At 43.5% G+C, this 20,888-nt stretch overlaps 1 protein-coding gene across 1 annotated transcript; it reads right to left on the bottom strand.

The window, feature by feature from the left end:
* Window positions 1-11,641: 11,641 nt before the first annotated feature.
* Window positions 11,642-19,559, bottom strand: CARD6 (caspase recruitment domain family member 6). Its single transcript, XM_066240320.1, has 3 exons — window positions 18,857-19,559; window positions 16,992-17,549; window positions 11,642-14,591 (listed from the first exon to the last, which is right to left on the bottom strand). Exons 1-3 carry the CDS (start codon window positions 19,137-19,139, stop codon window positions 12,229-12,231), a joined length of 3,204 nt encoding a protein of 1,067 aa, XP_066096417.1. The 5' UTR covers window positions 19,140-19,559; the 3' UTR covers window positions 11,642-12,228.
* Between the last annotated feature and the right edge of the window lie 1,329 nt (window positions 19,560-20,888).

Here is a 20,888-nt window from a genome sequence, read left to right as displayed (position 1 = left end):
ACTACTATGCTTCCCACTCCTGCTCCACCTTTCTCTCTCTCTCCTCTCTCTAAAATCAATAAGTAAAATCTTTTTTTTTTTTTTTTGTATTTTTCTGAAGCTGGAAACAGGGAGAGACAGTCAGACAGACTTCCGCATGCGCCTGACCGGGATCCACCCGGCACACCCACCAGGGGCAACGCTCTGCCCACCAGGGGGCAATGCTCTGCCCCTCCGGGGCGTCGCTCTGTCGTGACCAGAGCCACTCTAGCGCCTGGGGCAGAGGCCAAGGAGCCATCCCCAGCACCCGGGCCATCTTTGCTCCAATGGAGCCCCGGCTGTGGTGGAGAAGCAGATGGGCGCTTCTCCTGTGTGCCCTGGCCGGGAATCAAACCCGAGACTCCTGCACGCCAGGCCAACGCTCTACCACTGAGCTAACCGGCCAGGGCAATAAGTAAAATTTAAAAAAAAAGGACTACATCAGAATTAAAAGTTTTTGCTCAGCAAGAGAAACTGATATCAAAATAAACAGACAGCCAACTATATGGGAACTGATATTTTCAAACGACAGCTCAGATAAGGGCCTAATATCCAAAATTTACAAAGAACTCATAAAACTCAACAACAAACAATCCAATAAAAAAATGGGAAGAGGACATGAACAGACACTTCTCCCAGGAAGAGATATAAACGGCCAACAGATATATGAAAAGATGCTCAGCTTCATTAGTTATTAGAGAAATGCAAATCAAAACTACAATGAGATACCACCTCACTCCTGTTAGATTAGCTATTATCAACAAGACGGGTAATAGCAAATGTTGGAGAGGCTGTGGAGAAAAAGGAACCCTCATTCACTGTTGGTGGGACTGTAAAGTAGTACAACCATTATGGAGGAAAGTATGGTGGTTCCTCAAAAAACTGCAAATAGAACTACCTTATGACCCAGCAATCCCTCTACTGGGTATATACCCCAAAACCTCAGAAACATTGATACGTGAAGACACATGTAGCCCCATGTTCATTGCAGCACTGTTCACAGTGGCCAAGACATGGAAACAACCAAAAAGCCCTTCAATAGAAGACTGGATAAAGAAGATGTGGCACATATACACTATGGAATACTACTCAGCCATAAGAAATGATGACATCAGATCATTTACAGCAAAATGGTGGGATCTTGATAACATTATAAGGAGTGAAATAAGTAAATCAGAAAAAAACAAGAACTACATGATTCCATACATTGGTGGAACATAAAAATGAGACTAAGAGACATGGACAAGAGTGTGGTGGTTACCAAGGGTGGGGGGGGAGGGAGGACATGGGAGGGAGGGAGGGAGAGAGTTAGGGGGAGGGGGAGGGGCACAGAGAACTAGATGGAGGGTGACGGAGGACAATCTGACTTTGGGCGAGGGGTTTGCAACATAATTTGATGACAAAATAACCTAGACATGTTTTCTTTGAATATATGTACCCTGATTTATTAATGTCATCCCATTACCATTAATAAAAATTTATTAAAAAAAAATTAAAAAAAAAAATAGTCACATGAGTGTGAAACCACCACCACCATCTAACTCCAGAATATTTTCATTATTCCCAAATGAAATTCTATTAACAGCCAGTCCCCATGTATTCTGGGTCCTGAAAACCACTAATCTAATTTCTGTCTCTATGAATTTGCCTCTTCTAGACATTTTGTGTATAAATATATCATACAATATGTGGTTGACTTCTTCACTTAACATTATGTTTTTAAGTTTTATCTATGTTGTAGCATGTTATCAATATTCCATTCCTTTTTTTTTGACAGAATAATATTCTGTGGATAAACTACATTTTATTAATCCACATCTGCACATGTGAGTTGTTTCACTTTTCAGCAATTATAAGTAATACTGCAATGAATGTTCATGTACAAGTTTCTATATAGACATGTCTTTGATTCTTTTGAGAATATAGCTAAGAAGGAAGTTATAGGTTATATGGCAACTCTTTAAGATTTGAGGAGCTATCGAAATTGTTTTCAAAATCAACTGCATTCCATTTTGCATTCCATTAACAATGTATGAGAGCTCTAATTCCTCTACACCCTCTCTGATACTTCTTGCTCTCTATCTTTTTCATTATAGCCATAAGAGAGGGTGTGGAGGGGTATCTTATTGTAGCTTTGATATTCATCTTTACAAGTAATAATGTTGAGCACCTTTTCATGTGCCTTTTGGTTATTTGTATTTTTCTTTGGAGAAATGTCATTTACCCATTTTCTTCATTGGGTTTCTTGTCTTTTAGTTATTGGGTTGTAAAGAGTTCTTTTTATATTTTTAGATACTAGACCCTTATCAGATGAATAATTTATAAATATTTTCTCCCATTCTGTAGGTTGTCCTTTCACTTTTTTTCTTCAGAGACAGAGTCAGAGAGAGGGATAGACAGGGACAAACAGACAAGAATGGAGAGATGAGAAGCATCAATCATTAGTTTATCATTGCATGTTGCAACACCTTAGTTGTTCATTGATTGCTTTCTCACATGTACCTTGACCATGGGCCTTCAGCAGACCAAGTAACCCCTTGCTCAAGCCAGTGACCTTGGGTCTAAGCTGGTGAGCTTTTTGCTCAAACCAGATGAGCCTGTGCTCAAGCTGGCGACCTCAGGGTCTTGAAACTGGGTCCTCTGCATCCCAGTCCAACACTCTACCCACTGTACCACTGCCTGGTCAGGCATCCTTTCACTTTTTGATAGTGTCCTTTTATGGAAAAAAGGTTTTAATTTTGGTGAAGTTTAATTAATTAATTTATTAATTTTTTGCTGTTGTTGTTCCCTTGTTTTTGGTGTCATATCTATGAATCCATTGCCAAATCCAAGATCATAAATATTTTTTTCAGAGTTTCATAGCTCTTTTTGGGTCTTATTTATTCTGAGTTAACTTTGTATATGTTGTGAGGCAGCGGTCCAACTTTATTCTTTTGCATGTGGATATCCAGTTGTCCCAGTGGTATTTGTTAAAGAGACTTTATTTACATTTTGAATGCTGTGTGTGTGTTGACAGAGAGAGATTGGATGAATGAGCAGAGAAGTATGAGACAGTTATCCACAAGTCTTTCTGTATAAGCATTTTTTTATTCTTTCCGTCAAAGCTACTCTTACCAATACTCCCCTTGCACCCCATCACCTATTCCTAGTATATATATATTTGTCAAAATCACAACCCTAGTTTAACCCAGTCCACCTAGTCTCTGTCTCTACCCTATGATTGGTCTTACTTTAAATTCATGACCATGAGTTTCAGTTGGACCTTTAAGTGGTAATCACTTGTTCACTATGACTATTTTTAACTTCCTTTTCGGAAACCTCTTCCCACAAACTCACTCTCTGGTAAAACCTTGATCTCTACTTCACTGAACAAACTGAACCAAAAAGGAGAGCTTCTGAGTACTTCAACTGAACCGATGTTCTCTGCTTTCCCTCTGGTTATGGTATGTTGCTCCTTTACACTCCTAACTCGGTAGCTAGAAATCCTACTTCATGTTTCTGTACTATCAGCCCCAGAGAGAAGGAAGAAGACAACTTTGAACTCGTACTCAGTCCTTGTGGTCTCCAGCATCCCTGGGGTACCCGTCAGAGCAAATTCATTCAGAAGGTTCTTGGGCAAGCATTTCAGACAGGACAGGGGCTCCTCTGTCAACCCTAAGCCCTGGAACTAAGCTGGTGTCTTTTGGGGGCACTGGACTAGACATGAAGATGGGTGAGCTGATGTTACCAAAATTTTAAGGAGCAGGAACAGGGCTGCTGCTCAGCCCCGTAGGACTTATTAGAAACCATACTGGGCTTAACTGTTGTTTGTCCTGCATCGCTGCCCCCTAGGTCATAGTATCTCGTTAGTCATGAACCTTCTTGCACTGGTTTCTACTTAATATTAGTAGTTAGGATCTAGGGTTAGGTAGGGGTGCAATGGGGAAAGTTCATGAGTGTAACTTACAGTAAAAGAGTCCAAAAATTCTTATACTGAAAGACTTGTGGATAACTGTCTCAGACTTCCTTTTCCCCTCATACCTCCACTATCCCCTGTCTCACACTCATTTGTAGCCAGTGACTCCCTTATTTCACTGATAAAGTGGAATTCGTTCTAAGAGGACTTCCACTCACTTACTGTGCTGTGCATCTACCTACCTGCATCTGTGCCCCAATATTCCGCCTGGCCCTCTGTTACCACAGACAACCTCTGCACACTCCTAGCTGATGACAACCCCTCCGTGGGTTCACAAGCTGCCATCCTGTCCACTTGCAGTTGAAATCTGAGCAGCCTGCCTTCATGACTCTGAAAAACTCTGCTTAGGAACAAGCCTGCACTTAGTGGTCACACATTCTCCACTCCCTTTACAATTAAGTTCTGCAGATTCTGGCAGAGATGTGTAAATGTTCCCCTAGACAAGAGCATTTCCAAGACGGAAGAGACCCTGCATCGGGGCCTCTGTGGGTGCTCCGAGCACTTTGCAGAACAAATGGCATTCACAGACACAACCCCAGCTCCCAGGTGCAACTCCAGCCCTCAGGAAAAACTCTGCCTAGTGTTTGATCCATTTTTGATGAATGCATCGATAAAATACAACAATGTATATTGATTGGAGCTACTTCAATAAAGAAAGTTTATTATACTTTCTAATCCAACAGGTTCCCTGCACCTTATTCTGAAGGGGCTTTTTTTTCACGCCCATAATCACTAAGCGCTCTGCTGAGTTATGAGCCCCTTCTGGTTAAAAAAGGAAGAAAGATGAGGTTGAGCCTCTGTTCACCTTAAGTACAGTCCACAAGAATATAAAATGGATGCTGCTGCCTCTAACGAAGATGGGTTTCCAAAGCATTTTATCTCCCACCTGAGAGCAGTTTTCAAAAACTACGTGGAAAGGACGCGGTACGGAGCAGCTGTTGCGCCCGTTGTGGATTAGAGGCCGTCCTGGGACGCGGTTTGTCGCAAGTCCTGCCCACATCACGCACTGCAGACACCTCTCCACGTGCTCCGCCCGTCTTCTGCCCTCTCTTTTTTTTCCACTTCTCTTTTAACCAAGAAAGTTCCCCATGCTAGCTTTCATGCACTTTCCAGCTACCCCGAACCTAAATCTCTCCAGGCCTGAAACTACACCATTAACAATGTATCCTTTGCTCAAATAGTCCTCCAGCCTAGGGGGGGGGGGGTTTACTTGAAAAAAGTGCTATGTGAACAGAAAGAAAAAAGAATGGTACAGAGATTTAAGAAAGACATTAAGTGGCATATAAATTCAGAATATTTGGACATAGTTTCTGATTTGATCATCTGCTGGCTGTGTGTAATCTTTAGCAACTCGCTCACCTTTCCTCACCCTCAATTTCATTAAATAGGAATACTGTCTTTATTGTTTCTTAAGATTTTATTTGTTGATTTTATACAAGGGGGGTGGGGCTCAAGAAGCATCAACTCATAGTTGCTTCACTCTAGCTATTCACTGATTGCTTATCATATGTGCCTTGACCAGGCAAACCCAGGGTCTTGAACCAGCAATCTCAGAATTCCAGGTTGATCCTTTATCCACTGCACCACCACAGGTCAGACAGGAATACTGTCTAATTTAAACTGTCTCTCCAGAGTCATGGAAGGGATCAATTTCTCATAAGCTAAGCACTTAGGACAGCACTTAACACATAGAAAAGACTGAACTAATACTAAATAGTCAATGTAAGTAAATGACATTGCACTGTAAAGTTAGCCTCATGGCACAGATTTTACAGAGCACTAAGTTTTCCCTCCTGTTAGCTTAACTGTTTTCTTGAGTAGAAAACACACACTGTTGCTTACACTCAAATTATTTTTGTATCACACATTATGAAGCTAAAAATACACTTTTATTGCCTCACGTTCCTTTTTAGAAATCTGAGTGTATCACTCCACTAGTAGCAGAAATCCAAATGTAGTTTTTTGTTGGGTTTTTTTTAAACTTGACTTTATTTTTTTTATTTATTCATTTTTAGAGAGGAGAGAGAGGGAGAGAGAGAGACAGAGAGGGAGAGAGAGGAGAGAGAGACAGAGAGAAGGGGGGAGGAGCTGGAAGCATCAACTCCCATAATGTGCCTTGACCAGGCAAACCCAGGGTTTCAAACCAGCGACCTCAGCATTTCCAGGTCGACGCTTTATCCACTGCGCCACCACAGGTCAGGCCCAAATGTAGTTTTTACATGAGCATCTACTAGTAAAAAACATAAAAAGAGTACTTAATTTACATACTATATTCCAATTCAAGGCCAAAATATTTAAACAAAAACTTTTATAGTATTATTACCAACATATATATTTTTTTAAAATTTTAAGACTTCACTTTTTAGAGAGGGGAGAGAGAGAGAGGGAGAAAGAAGGGAGGAGGAGTAGGAAGCATCAACTCCCACATGTGCCTTGACCAGGCAAGTCCAGGATTTCAAACCTGCAATCTCAGCATTCCAGGTTGATGCTTTATGTACTGCACCACCACTGGTCAGGCATTACTGGCATATTTATAATTACACCATTACTTTTCATCAGTCTCAGAGAACTACATTGCATAGGTCCAGTGGCACCATTTACTTAAGCATTCTGGGCTTCCCTTGTCCTTTATGAACAAAGTAAGATTGTACATTGTTTATATAGATACATCCTTGCATACATTAACAAGAAGGTGTGTAAGAAGAATTTATAAAGAACATTTATTGGAATAAATGTTACAGGCACTTTATATAACTTTTGATACATGCAGTCAAATTGCCTTCCCAAAGGACTGTACTATTTTATAATCCCACCAGCAATGGCAATGCTTCTTTTTTATTTATTTATTTATTTATTTATTTTCAGAGAGAGAGAGGGATAGACAGGGACAGACAGGAACGGAGAGAGATGAGAAGCATCAATCATTAGTTTTTCATTGCGCATTGCAACACCTTAGTTGTTCATTGATTGCTTTCTCATATATGCCTGGACCGTGGGCCTTCAGCAGACCGAGTAACCCCTTGCTGGAGCCAGCAACCTTGGGTTCAAGCTGGTGGGCTTTTGGCTCAAACCAGATGAGCCCTCGCTCAACCTGGCGACCTCGGGGTCTCGAATCTGGATCCTCTGCATCCCAGTCCAATGTTCTATCCACTGCACCACCGCCTGATCAGGTGGCAATGCTTCTTGAAGCGACATCTCTATGAACATTAATCTAAAAAACTGTCATTGGGCCCTGGCCGGTTGGCTCAGTGGTAGAGCATCGGCCTGGCGTGCGGGAGTCCCAGGTTCGATCCCCGGCCAGGACACACAGGAAGAACGCCCATCTGCTTCTCCACCCCTCCCCCTCTCCTTCTTCTCTGTCTCTCTCTTCCCCTCCCGCAGCCAAGGCTCCATTGGAGCAAAGATGGCCCAGGCACTGAGGATGGCTCTGTGGCCTCTGCCTCAGGCGCTAGAATGGCTCTGGTTGCAACAAAGCGATGCCCCAGATGGGCAGAGCATCACCCCCTGGTGGGCGTGCCGGGTGGATACCAGTCCAGTGCATGCGGGAGTCTTGCCTCCCCGTTTCCAACTTCAGAAAAATACAAAAAAAAAATTTTAAAAACTCGTTGAAAGAGTTGAAAATTAATGGCCAAAAGGTGGCTGTTAAATAACTTGTAAATTTTAACCACGTATGTTTGTATCCATCTTCTACAAACAAACAAAAATGACCTCTGAAAACATTTGATATGTATTAAGTTGTTAGAGAACTTTTCCAATTAAAGAAATAAAGAACGTTTAATATGTCAGCCCCAGATTGGAAAGCATTGAGTAGACCTTTTAAATATCCGTTGTTCCCATGCTAACATTCAAAAGGTCCAGAAGATGGCAGTATAAATATATTTTTCCAAAATTTCAGAGACAACATATCAAAGTAGGAAAATCTGAAAATATATACCGTAGCTTATTTCTGGTTTTATTTTCTCTTTTTTAAAGCTAATCCAAGATCACAAGGTGTGAGGCACAAAGGAATGAGTAGAGGTGACCGCATAGTCACGTGACAACTGTGATGGAAAGAGAGTGTGCCAGACGGAGGATTCCAGGACCCCGCCTCCAAGCACAGCCCTTTCAGCAAGTCCCTCGTTGAAGTAGACTCAGAGTCACAGGCAAACTTCCCTGGGTCTGCTTTCTCACAAAAGCGGTATGTGTGTGTGTGTGTGTGGGGGGGGGGGTGTCAAAGACTGCTTAGACAAAAAGAAGAATCATTTTTCACAAAGAACTTGTCCTGTTTCAGGTTTTCCAGGAAGCAGATGCTAAGATAGAGAGTACAAGTACAAGAGTAACAACAGTCTATGAAGCGGACAGGGAAGAGGGAGCAGGAGTGGATGGGAGGAGCTCACAGAGCCACAAGTCTGACCAGAGGTGGAAAGGAAGAGCATCCGACCACAGGGCAGTTCGGAAACTCGGGAGCCTCGGAGCCAGGTTGCCCGGTGGAGGTCCCCACGTGGTAAGGCCGAGCCCAGCTTTAGTGCCCGGCATGGCAGGGCCCTGGCAAAGAGCAGCCTGAAAACTGCCATCTCACTTCTCATTATAAGCGCATCAAAAGTAAGGTCCGACCTGACCAGGTGGTGGCGCAGTGGATAGAGCATCGGACTGGGATGCGGAAGGACCCAGGTTCGAGACCCGGAGGTCGCCAGCTTGAGTGTGGGCTCATCTGGCTTGAGCAAAAAAGCTCACCAACTTGGACCCAATGTCACTGGCTCCAGCAAGGGGTTACTCAGTCTGCTGAAGGCCCACAGTCAAGGCACATATGAGGAAGCAATCAATTAACAACTAAGGTGTTGCAACGTGCAATGAAAAACTAATGATTGATGCTTCTCATCTCTCTCCGTCCCTGTCTGTCTGTCCCTCTCTATCTCTGCCTCTGTAAAAAAAAAAAAAAAAAAAAAAAGGTCCGGTCCAAAAATAAGGAAGTCGCCATCCTCCACCCCAGCACAGACTCAAAAATAGAATTGAGGCCCTGGCCGGTTGGCTCAGTGGTAGAGCGTCGGCCTGGCGTGCAGAAGTCCCTGGTTCAATTTTGGCCAGGGCACACAAGAGAAGCGCCCATCTGCTTCTCCACCCCTCCCCACTCTCCTTCCTCTCTGTCTCTCTCTTCCCCTCCCGCAGCCGAGGTTCCACTGGAGCAAAGATGGCCCGGGCGCTGGGGATGGCTCCTCGGTCTCTGCCCCAGGCGCTAGAGTGGCTCTGGTCGCAACAGAGCGATGCCTCGGAGGGGCAGAGCATCGCCCCCTGGTGGGCGTGCCAGGTGGATCCCGGTCAGGCGCATGCGGGAGTCTGTCTGACTGTCTCTCCCCGTTTCCAGCTTCAGAAAAATACAGGGGGAAAAAAAATAGAATTGAGTGCTCTCTGTAAACATACATCCATAGAAAAAATGCATGAAAATATTCTCAGTGAGCTGGAGGACTGCAGTGCTACTCTGAGTTACGAGATTACAGATAGTTTACGTTCCTTTTTTCTTTGTCTATTTCTGCATTTGCAAAACTGTGTAAAACGAATTATAGTTTTCTAAGAGGGCAACAGAGATTTGTAGGATTGCACAACTATAGAAGCATTTCTCATTCTGTTTCCATGTCTTCTCAGCCCCTAATCCAATGTGTTGCACATAATTGATGTTCAATAAACAAATGTAAGAGAAGGAAGAAAGGAAGAGGAGATAAGGAGGACTGGAATGGAAAGGAAGGAGTCTGCTGGGTGTCTTCAGTTCACCCCTTTAGATCCACTCTCCATCTTGCTCTGAACCTTGAAAGTCTGACCTACACGAACTGCCTAGTTGGGCTTTGTTCTCTGAGTTTTGGCTGGCTTTAGCCAAAGGGCCACCTTGGCAGCTCAGAGGTAAGGAGAGGGTATTTATTACCCGGATACCCAAGCGGACCACTGCAGCCTGCTGTATCCTTCATCCAGGCTGACCCAAGACCCCTGCCACACACCACTTCCGGTAGGAGAAAGCCCTGCAGACCTTGTGGGACTGGGCGTCACTTTTACTAGATCCCAGGCACTGCACTCTACTTCGTGCTGTTTTCACATCTCGATCTTTGACAAACTGTCCCTTTATCAATGCTCTTCCAACTGTCTGATTTGAATGTACCATATATGTATTGTCAGGAACCAGAGATACGCCGAACCTATTGGTGACAATAACCTAGGTTCTATCCTCCTCCAGCGACTAAAATGGAAGGATTCAGAGAAAGGGTTAAAAAACATTACACTATTTCAAAAACGTAAACAACAAAAGTATTATTTTCATTTGAGAGAAACCATTTTTACACCAAAGGTTTTGTAGTTATGAACTAGTTAGTATACTTTTTCTCTTGCCGAAGATAAAAATTCACATGTGTAGTCAGTCTTCTTTTTTTCTTTGCCCTTACTAGAACCTTTAGAGGAATTAAACACCCTCTAAATACTCAATGCTGATAGTTCAATACATGAGCAAATGAGGGCGACCTGTTGTAGTCTGAAAATGTTTGCAGAGATTAATTATTCCTTTTCAAACATCACTTTTAATCTACCTGTCAATATGATTTTTTTCAAGTCCTTAAAGGCAATTTTTTTTAACTCAGAAAAGATAACTTGGGGCTATTTTATTACTTAAATATTAATTTTATACAAGTTACAAATTAAAAAACGAGGGCTCTTAATTCAATTTATACTTTTATTATTTTATTTCTATCTAATAAATTTTAACATTTAGCTTTAAAGTACCTTTTTATGAACATTTAGTATCATTTGGCCTGACCTGCAGTGGCACAGTGAATAAAACGTCGTCCTGGAACACTGAGGTCGCCAATTTGAAACCCTGGGCTTGCCTGGTCAAGGCACATATGGGAGTTGATGCTTCCTGCTCCTCCCCCCTTCTCTCTTTCTCTCTTCTCCCTCTCTCTAAAATAAATAAGTAAAGTCTTAAAAAGATATTTAGTATTATTTTAAAACTTAATTCATTAAAACTTCACATAAATATTTTTAATTAATATAGTTCTTTTACTTAATGCTTCAAACTAGTGAAACTTAGTGAAACATTTAGGACAAAAATAAATCTAATAAATTAAAGTTATGTGAATTCTGTGAATCTTAAGTTCTCTTAAACATTTCAATGCTTTCAACAAACTTTGTAAACAGATCTTAATCTTCTCATCTAAAAAAATAACATGAAAAACTTAATTAACCTGACCAGGCGGTGGCGCAGTGAATGGAGCATCGGACTGGGATGCAGAGGACCCAGGTTCAAGACCACGAGGTCTCCAGCTTGAGCGCAGGCTCATCTGGTTTGAGCAAAAGCCCACCAGCTTGAACCCAAGGTCGCTGGCTCCAGCAAGGGGTTACTCAGTCTGTGGAAGGCCCGCGGTCAAGGCACATATGAGAAAGCAATCAATGAACAACTAAGGTGTTGCAACGTGCAATGAAAAACTAATGATTGATGCTTCTCATCTCTCTCCGTTCCTGTCTGTCTGTTCCTGTCTATCCCTCTCTCTGACTCACTTTCTGTCTCTTTAAAAAAAACAACAACAAAAAACTTAATTATACATATTAAACTGGAATCATGAGGCTAACATATCAGATCCTCTAAGAATAAGCCAAATTATGTTATCATTACAAATATTTAAATTATGAAACATACACTGATCACTCTTAAAGTTAATGAAAAAGAATTAATTTTATTGGCTGATAGTTCATTATTTCCATATGTAAGGGTCAAATGAGAGAGTTTTATCATCCAAGCAAATTGGAGCTGTTATCTCAAGATGATTGTCCCAAACAGGGTTATCTGCTTAGCGGCTCATAGTGAACCAAAAACTTTGAGCAGGACACCTCTGGAGCAGCCAACATCTAAGGCGATTTTACTTGCAACATTGAGTCAACCTGAGCCCTAGTTTGTGATCATTTTGCAATTAGAGACACCAACTTCTTTTTTCCCCAAGCCACTGCCTCACAGCCCTGTTCCCTGGATGCAGGTTATAAACTACCTAAAATGAAGGTTGGAGTTGATACATTTATTTACTGCTTGAGTCTAGTCTTAAATCTTTTCATGTTTTTTCCTCTTTGTTAGGGACACAGTTCTTACAGAGAGTTTAATGATATCCAATTAGGCTGTGCGTATCCTTTTCTCTCTGTCACAGGGATGAAAGTCTCTCACCATCACTGCCACTCTTCCACAGGTCACTCCTGTGTAATTGGCCGGCCTGGGTACAGGATACACACCACAGCTCTCTGGCAGAGGTACTTTACCGCTTCCTTCCCCCCCTGGGCCCTGCTCCTGAGGAGGATGCCTTCACCTGGGAAGAACCGCTCCGCAATGATTTGGGTTGAGAAGCTCTGGGCTGAGAAGGCTTAGAGTGGGAGGCCTGGGGCTGGCATGGTTTGGGCTGAGTGGGTTTGGACGGAGAGCACTTGGCTTGGGAGGGCTGGGACTGAGTGGGACTTGTGTGAGTGGGTTTGGGCTGGGAGGGCTTGCCCTGGGATGGCTTGGGTTGACTAAATGGAGAGCTAGGTAAAAATCTGGTGTTGGACTTGGGGTGGAACCTCAGTTGGACAGCTGGATTGAAAGGTCCACCTTGTGTCTTCAGCTTGAGCCCCTGCTGGAAGGCGGGTCTTACAGGTTTTTGCAGGACTCCTGACGGTTGAAAGGTTTGAGAGGGAGGATTCCCAGTACAGGGTGTTGTTCTCATAACTCTTCCAGTTGCCTGAGTTGGCTGTGCTCCCCAGGTGCGGGCTTGCCCAGGCTGTGTTTTCCCAGCTGGTCCTGTTCCCTGTGCTCCCCGGGTGCCGGCTTGCCCGGGCTGTGTTTTCCCAGCTGGTCTTGCTCCCTGTGCTCCCCGGGTGTGGGCTTGCCCAGGCTGTGGCTTCCCAGCTGGTCCTGCTCGCTGTGAGCCCAGGGAATAGGGGCGACCTCCCTGGGTGACTACTGCAGCAGACCTGTTACAAGCTCCCATTGTCTGTGGTCTACCAGGCCAGGCCTGTGCACGCCAACAGATGGGTCTTGGTGGTCTCCCAAATACTCCACCCATGTGATGTCCCCGAGGAGGTCTCAAAAATTTCATAAAACTTTCACCTGAACAAAATCTCTGGGGTTGGAAGTACTGAATCCCAAAACTTCTACCTCGACTATGGACCCTGGAATTCTGAAAGGGTGAAGGACGAAACCACTTAGACTTCTGCTCTGAACCAAAGTGGGAGCCCACCCCCCAGGGGGCTTTCAAAGCAGCGTGGTTGGAGTGGCCCCCAAACCTGACTGTGAAAGGAAGAGGAGGAGTGGTCACTGGGGTGAGGTGGAAATTTCGGAGGGCCTGGCTGACCTCACACACAGCCCCGGGCTCTGTCACAGGTGTCACAGCAGGGCGGTCAGACGTACTTTCTGGCTGACCGCATATTGGCTGTCCCTCTCCTTCTGCTGTTTCAGCCGAGTTTTCACGAGGGGACACGTGAGTCTCTTGAGCGTCCTCAATGTCCCGGTCTACCTGAATCCCCAGCTCCCAGGCCAGGGAGGCCATGTCCTCCACAGAGACACATCTGAGAGACGAGGACATCACTTCTTGGAGGGCAGCTCGGAGGCCCTCTATGTTCCTCCCTGTCTCCCCAGTGTCTTCCTCCTCCTCCCAAAATAGCAACCGTGATGGCTTCAGCTTCAGAACCCTCTGAAAAACCTGAGCCTCTTCACTCTCCCTGGCCTGGGGACTGAGGACAAAGTAGCACCTTTCAATGGCAGCTTCTCCTAAAAACATGAGCAGGTCCCATTCCTTCTCACCTAGGGAGTCAGTGAAAAAAAACACGGCCGAAGAGACTTCCATCAGGAAACCAAATTGTGTCCAAAAACTTTCTAGATCTCCGCGAAGGTTGGCCACAGCAACAGGCTCTTGGAAATAAAGGAGGTTTTCATTTCCACTGTCCCCATCAGGAAAACACCATGCTATTTCCACCAGGCCGTCAGAGATCTGCCGGGCCAGCGCCCGGGCAGGCGTGGCCCCATGGAGGAAGATTCTCTGCGGTTTCTGGGGCGCGGGGCTGAGCAGCGTGTTGAGGGTTCTGGACTTGGACAAGCAACAGTCTCCGAGACGCACAAAAGAGACGACAGGCATCTTGATGAGAGTCAGGGACTGTTCTGTGCTCCCTGTGGGCCCTCCCGAAGATGATGCTGGCTGCTTCTGCACAATGTCCTGCATGGCCCCCAGCATTAAAATGCTCTTGTTGTTTTCTGCATCGGGCAGTAGCAGGGGCAGAGCAAACCGGCACCTATGCATGCTTGACATGACTCTGCGTTGCAAAGTGCTATCTGAACACAGCAGGGAGGCACAGATCACATCCAAGGGGTTGATGGCTTGTGTGTCTTGAATTTCCAAATTCTCTCCTCCGGGCAGAGATTCCCCTTGGCTCTCCTCACACAGAGCCTGGTGTCTGAGGAAGGGCTCTCTAGCTGTCACATCCAGTGCTTGAACTTTCATCAGGAAATTCCAGGCCAAGTCTCCTGGGGTCGCAGGTGTCCACTTACATCCCCGGTCTAAGGAGAATTGTTTAACAAAATCTGGCAGAACCTTTCTGCTCCTGTCCATGTTCAGACGTGACAGGACATCTTGAAACACCTTTATCCTTTCTGTGAGAAAGAAGATTAACTCTGTGAGTGTCAGTTTCAAACTCAAAGTCCTTCACGTACTTTTGAAATTAAATAACAACTTGACATTTTCATTGCAAAATAAAAAGTAAAAAGATGGAACAATGCAAATAAAGTGAAAGTTTCCTTTCACTGCTCTGCCAATTCTACTTTCCTTCTAAGAGATAAAATATGTTTGCTTCCCATTCTTTTTCTGTACAGGTCCATAAGCATGCATGGATACACCAAAATACATAGTTTGGCTTAATGGATGCTAGTTTATTTTTACCAAAAAAAATGATATTATACTAAACAAATGATTCTTCAACCTCTTTCCACTTAATGGTATTTCTTACAAGTTCCTCCCAGTTAGTATTTATAGAGATCTATTCAATTCATTGAAGCTAATCCATCATACTTGGTGGTTTGGATGGACCATTATTTATTTAATCATTGTCTATTGATGATCTTTTAAGTGTTCCCTTTTTTTTTTTGGCTAATGTTTATAACGCAGCAATTTAAAACCTTGTGAGTACTTCATTATACACACATATGAGGAATTCTCTAGGTTGATACTCATTTTTTTCCCTAAATGTATCTCTTGCTAAAGTTTGGAGATATGGAAGATTTTATTGCCATTTAGGTTTTCTCAGAATTTACAAGTTGTATCTGCTTTCTCCTGATCTCCCATTTTCTAATGTATCTTCTAGCTATTTGGGAATACTTATATTCCAAGAGATAGTGCTTAGTCAAGGAAGAAGATCTGAGAGCATTTTTTGCTCCTGGTGGATAGCAAATTAGCATAGGCTTCTTGGATCCCCTATTTAAAGAAATAGTGTAGAAGAAACCATAGACGTGAGAGAAAATTATGGATTTCAGGAACTAGCAAAAGTAACTCTAAGAAGTCCTTGGGTTGTCAGAAAGTTGCCAAAGATTTCCAACCAATCACCAGAGCTAGAAATAGGTTCTTCTTTACAGCCTTTAGAAGGAACTAATCCTGCAGGCACCTTGATTTCAGACTTCTAGTCTCCACACTGTTGAGACAACATATTTCTGTTGTTTATTGTTTAAAGCAGGGGTCGGGAACCTATGGCTCGCAAGCCAGATGTGGCTCTTTTGATGGCTGCATCTGGCTCGCAGACAAATCTTTAATAAAAAAATAATAACGTTAAAAATATAAAACATTCGCCTGACCTGTGATGGCGCAGTGGATAAAGCGTCGACCTGGAAATGCTGAGGTTGCCGGTTCGAAACCCTGGGCTTGCCTGGTCAAGGCACATATGGGAGTTGATGCTTCCAGCTCCTCCCCTCCTTCTCTCTCTCTGTCTCTCCTGTCTCTCCTCTCTCTCTCTCTCTCTCTCTCTCTCTCTCTCTCCCTCTCCTCTCTAAAATGAATAAATAAAAAAAATTTAAAAAAAATAAAAAAATAAAACATTCTCATGTATTACAATCCATTCATTTCCTACACTCCTGTTCATGGTGGCAGGTGACTGGAGCCAATCACAGCTGTCCTCCGGGACAACACCAAATTTTTATTGGATAATGCTTAATGTACACGGGTCGTTGTATGGCTTTCACGGAATTACATTTTAAAATATGTGGCGTTCATGGCTCTCTCAGCCAAAAAGATTCCTGACCCCTGGTTTAAAGCCACCCAATCTGTGGTACTTTCCTAGAGCAGGTGTAGCAGACGATACTAGGTGTGATGAGGAGGAACTAAATTTTTCCCCAACCAGAACTGGATTATGAGTCCCCCAGGATTTGGACTGAATGTGAGATGGTGGTTATCTTTCCCTTCTCTACTCAGAACGTGGTGATGTTTATTGTCCTGGGTAACACCCCCCCAAATAAAGCATTTGTCGTATCTGGAATTTTTGTTAAGAAATATTCAAATTGAAGATACTCATATAGTTTCTTTCTTTAAATGGCAGTAGATGGACTGGATCAAGCCAAGTAACAATATTTTGAGGTTTTATCCATTCATCACAAACTCCTCTCCTAAGTTTTCACTTCAGTAGTTAGGCCCAGAATCACTATATCCCAATGGTTACAAAGGCACTAAAATGACTCAAGAAACTTAATCTAAGGAATAGAAGGTAACACCTAAAAGTAACGGCTAGAAACTTCTATATGTGTGATGGGGGGGAACTGCAGGAACCCCCATGCTGCAATCAATATTTACTTTTGTTTATACTGTCCAGTGTTTCCTAGGTTCTGGGCCTCCTCCCTGTCCGCAACCCGCTCTGAGGAAAGTCTGCATCAGGAGACACAAGGCATCCCTGAGAAGCTGCTTTTCTGCTGATGTCCAGTCCAGTGCCCTCCCTCCTTCGTCGTCTCTCCCATTATGTCATGACAACCTCTTAAAAACATGCGATTGCCTGAGATCCCATATCATTCCCATACCTTCCATACTTTTGTCCTCCTCTTCCTCCAATGACATGCCAGTTTCCAAATCTTCGTCACCCTGTTCTTCACCAGAGAACTCGGTGGTTTCGGAATACGCAGGGTCTTCCTCGTCATCGCAGTCAAGGTGCTCTGGGTCGGTATCTTCCTCTTCTTCTACAGGGCCGTCTACGTCTTCATAGTATATCACCGCTTCCAGATAATCCTCTCCCTCTTCGTATAAAGAATCATCAACCTCATCGTATCTCTCTCTGTCCTGTAAATAATCAATAGTTGCTGAAAGTTCATAGTCAACATTCTCTAATGATTGAGGCAATGCGACTGTTGGTGAGTTGTATTCCTTCTCATTTTCGCTTGAGGACCAAGCCATTTCCCTATAACCGGTTTTCTTGTCCATGAATGTCTCAGAGGTTTCCAAATCCAAGTGTTCTTGCTCTTTGAGGGACACTGTGATCTCAGACTTCTCAGGCTTTCTCTCTCCTGGGGATAACAGATTTTCCAAATTCTTGCTTACGCTCACAGATTGAGAAGGTTCTATTTTCTCCAGGTTTAAAAATTCTGAAAAGAACAAGAAAGTTTGGGGTTTTCTATTTTGTTTTCAAAATTAACAAAAAGAAATTTCATATCTACCTTTGTTTCTGATATCTCAAAGCATTATCTCTTATCTTTAGAATAGGAACACCTACCATTTCCGACATAAATGGCAATAAGTCAACTGTCAGACTTTCTTTTCCCACTAGAAAAAAAGCAAGTCACACTCTTGCCTTGCTCAAGATTCCAGGTCTTTCATTGCAAACTCACATGGTAAATAAGCAAAAACATTTGAATCTTACGAACAGTGCTTACTTGTAAATTCCTAGGACTGTTGCTAAATGAAGTCTGATCCAAGTAATTTCTAATCAAGAAGCAAACAGCTCGAATTTGGAATAGTAAATCCTAGAAATAATAAGACCTATTTTTTTTAGACATACCGGTCTTTTCCTACCTTAGGGACCATTGACGACCTTTTATCTGAGACTCTACCTTTCTAACATCTCTTACAATAACTTTCCACGTTCCTTAGAGCCCTGTTTTCCCATCACCAGTCCACAGACCGATCTGCCAGAAACTTTGTTCTGGTCTGAAAGACTTAACCACTCTGATGTTGTATGCAGATTATAGACCCAATGACCTTAGTCGAATTCGCTTATGCTCAGGGGTGAGTTCTGCCTTAGTGGTCCCCAAAGTAGCGCTATTTTCTCTAGTCCCCATGTGTAAAAAAGTTGAAAAATCACAGTGCCTTACAGTCTTATAAAAAGAGCTACTCTTGCCCCTGGTGGTAACCAGCAGAACTGCTAAGCAATCCATACTGGCAGAATTCCTCCCTCATTTGCCACTAATTATCTTTGAACCTTGAAAAATTGGCATTAGAATTGCTTCAGCCGACATCCTTATCTCAGAAAGAAATGAAGTGACTGATCCACCACGTTTGGGGATTATTTTCCCTGTATTTCCCTGTATTTTTGAAACGACTGTACTGAGTGAAAGATCCAGCTGTGGACTGGGCATTCTTTATATTCATGAATTCACTTACGTGATAAAGAAATCCCTGATTAGTCTCCTTCCCACTGTATTTCAGTATGTCTGTCATAATAACAAGCAGTCTATACTAGCACTAAAACAACTGCAAGTTTAAACAAAAATCTATAGATCCCCTAAATCGATAAAAATACATTGTTCCTTGCTTTTTAAATCCTTTATCGTATTTCAGTGAAAAATCATCTTTGGGAGAAAGACAAATGAAAACAGAAGGTGATCATTTTCCTTTCTTAGGAAGTCTGCCTCCTCCCTTTCACCCCCTAAAAAAGTGGAGAAATTCAACTTACCGTGCCTTAAACCCACAATGGTCGCTGACTCTGGAAAGGTACTAAGTAAACATTTGAGAAAAAGCTCACAACTGACTTCTCCTTTTTTCTGAACCAAGATTAACAGCTTCCGACTCTTCTTCAAAGGATCTGTAATATCCTCCAGCATCTCATACTCGTCCTCGGAAATCAGCCTCCGAGAGGTCAAGGAATCTAAGATAGAATCGAGATCTTGCTGGAGGATTTCTAGTAACTTTTTTCGTTCTCTTTCTATAATCTCTGACGGAGCCCTCCCGGTAGCCATTGCTCTTGTCTTCTCCGGACCAGGAACTGGATTACAAAATCCTTCTCCCCAGGAATAAAAACAAGTTCAGGCAGGTCCCAGCAGCTGGTGGCTGCCGGCTGCCCAAGAGGAAGGTCAGTCCCTCCGGGAGGCAGAGCTGTAGCCTGGAAGGACGTTGGCCCGGTTGTCAGCTACCCCTATTTCTGCAAAAGTGAAAACGATGCCAAAAAAAGTAGCAGGAAACAAATGGTAATCTGCAGACAAGAAAATGCAAACAAAATGGGAAAGGAAAGCAAAGGGAAAACAAGCCAGAGAGGCTAAACAAGACTCTAAAGATAAACTGGCAGAAAAGGGAGAAACTAAAAACAAGGAGAGACCAGCCTCTGCTGAAGCCAAATCTGATGGATATCGTCTACCACGTCTTATCAACGCTCCATCTTTCTTCTTGTACAACCCAGAGGAATATTTTTATCAGCTAGTTTGTAAGTTTTCTAGTAGCTCAAGACACATCCTTAAGGAGAAGGGAATTCCAGCCTGACCTGTGGTGGCGCAGTGGATAAAGCATCCACCTGGAACACTGAGGTTGCCTGTTCAAAACCCTGGGCTTGCCTGGTCATATAGGAGTTGATGCTTCCTGCTCCTCCCCTTTCTCTCTCCTCTCTAAAATGAATAAATAAAGTATTTTTAAAACAAAACAACAACAAAAAAAACCCTGGGCTTGCCTTGTCAAGGCACATGTGGGAGTTAAAGCTTCCTGCTCCTTCCCCCTTCTCTCTTTTTCTCGCGTGGGCTCTCTCTCTCTCTCTCCTCTCTCTAAAATGAGTAAATCAAATCTTAAAAAAAGAAAAGAACTCCACCTCATTTCACTTTTCAAAGTGTAAATGCTTTTTTTTTTTTTTTTTTTTGTATTTTTCTGAAGCTGGAAACGGGGAGAGACAGTCAGACAGACTCCCGCATGCGCCGGACCAGGATCCACCTGGCACACCCACCAGGGGGCGATGCTCTGCCCACCAGGGGAAGATGCTCTGCCCCTCCGGGGTGTCGCTCCATTGCGACCAGAGCCACTCTAGCGCCTGGGGCAGAGGCCAAGGAGCCATCCCCAGCGCCCGGGCCATCTTTGCTCCAATGGAGCCTCGGCTGCGGGAGGGGGAGAGAGAGACAGAGAGGAAGGAGGGGGGGTGGAGAAGCAAATGGGCGCTTCTCCTGTGTGCCCTGGCCGGGAATCGAACCCGGGACTTCTGCACGCCAGGCCGACGCTCTACCACTGAGCCAACCGGCCAGGGCCTGTAAATGCTTTTAATAGATGAAAGTATTTGCTGGTTGCTTATTTTTGCGGCATAACCAGAATATAGTGTGATATTGAATATGGGAGGCTTTGGCAGTCTTGGGTGTCACTTAACAGTCCATAGATGAAGGCAGTGTTATGTACTACAATACAAAGCATTCTAAATGGCAGTTTGGAGTCAGTCAGGAATTTAATGTCTTGAACATTTGAAATTGCTTCTATTCTCATGTTTCTGGCAGAATTATTTCCTAAAGGAAAACACTGCTTGATTTTGGGTCTCCCTACCAGAATTTGCGCACTCTAACATCTTTGGTTTGGTAGTCCAGTGTTCCTAGTAACCGTTAATGCTCTATGAAAGACTGACTATTAGATGATGTAGTGTATATGATGTTAAATTGTGAATTAGTGGAACATTGATGTAACAGTGTATCAACATCTGAAGAGAAAATTTGCCTCCAAATTTTAAGCTGGAAAACCACTGGAAT

The sequence above is a fragment of the Saccopteryx bilineata genome, chromosome 1, assembly GCF_036850765.1.
Source record: "Saccopteryx bilineata isolate mSacBil1 chromosome 1, mSacBil1_pri_phased_curated, whole genome shotgun sequence".
Taxonomy (NCBI): domain Eukaryota; kingdom Metazoa; phylum Chordata; class Mammalia; order Chiroptera; family Emballonuridae; genus Saccopteryx; species Saccopteryx bilineata.
The sequence above is the reverse complement of the archived record's forward strand: the minus strand, read 5'-3'. Positions and strand labels throughout refer to the sequence as shown.

Coding starts and splice junctions, on each gene's coding strand:
- CARD6 (XM_066240320.1), bottom strand. CDS start 19,139: ATGGCTACCGGGAGGGCTCCGTCAGAGATTATAGAAAGAGAACGAAAA. Junction 17,550..18,856: donor CATTGTGGGTTTAAGGCACG/GTAAGTTGAATT, acceptor TGTTCTTTTCAG/AATTTTTAAACCTGGAGAAA. Junction 14,592..16,991: donor GGAGGACAAAAGTATGGAAG/GTATGGGAATGA, acceptor TCTTTCTCACAG/AAAGGATAAAGGTGTTTCAA.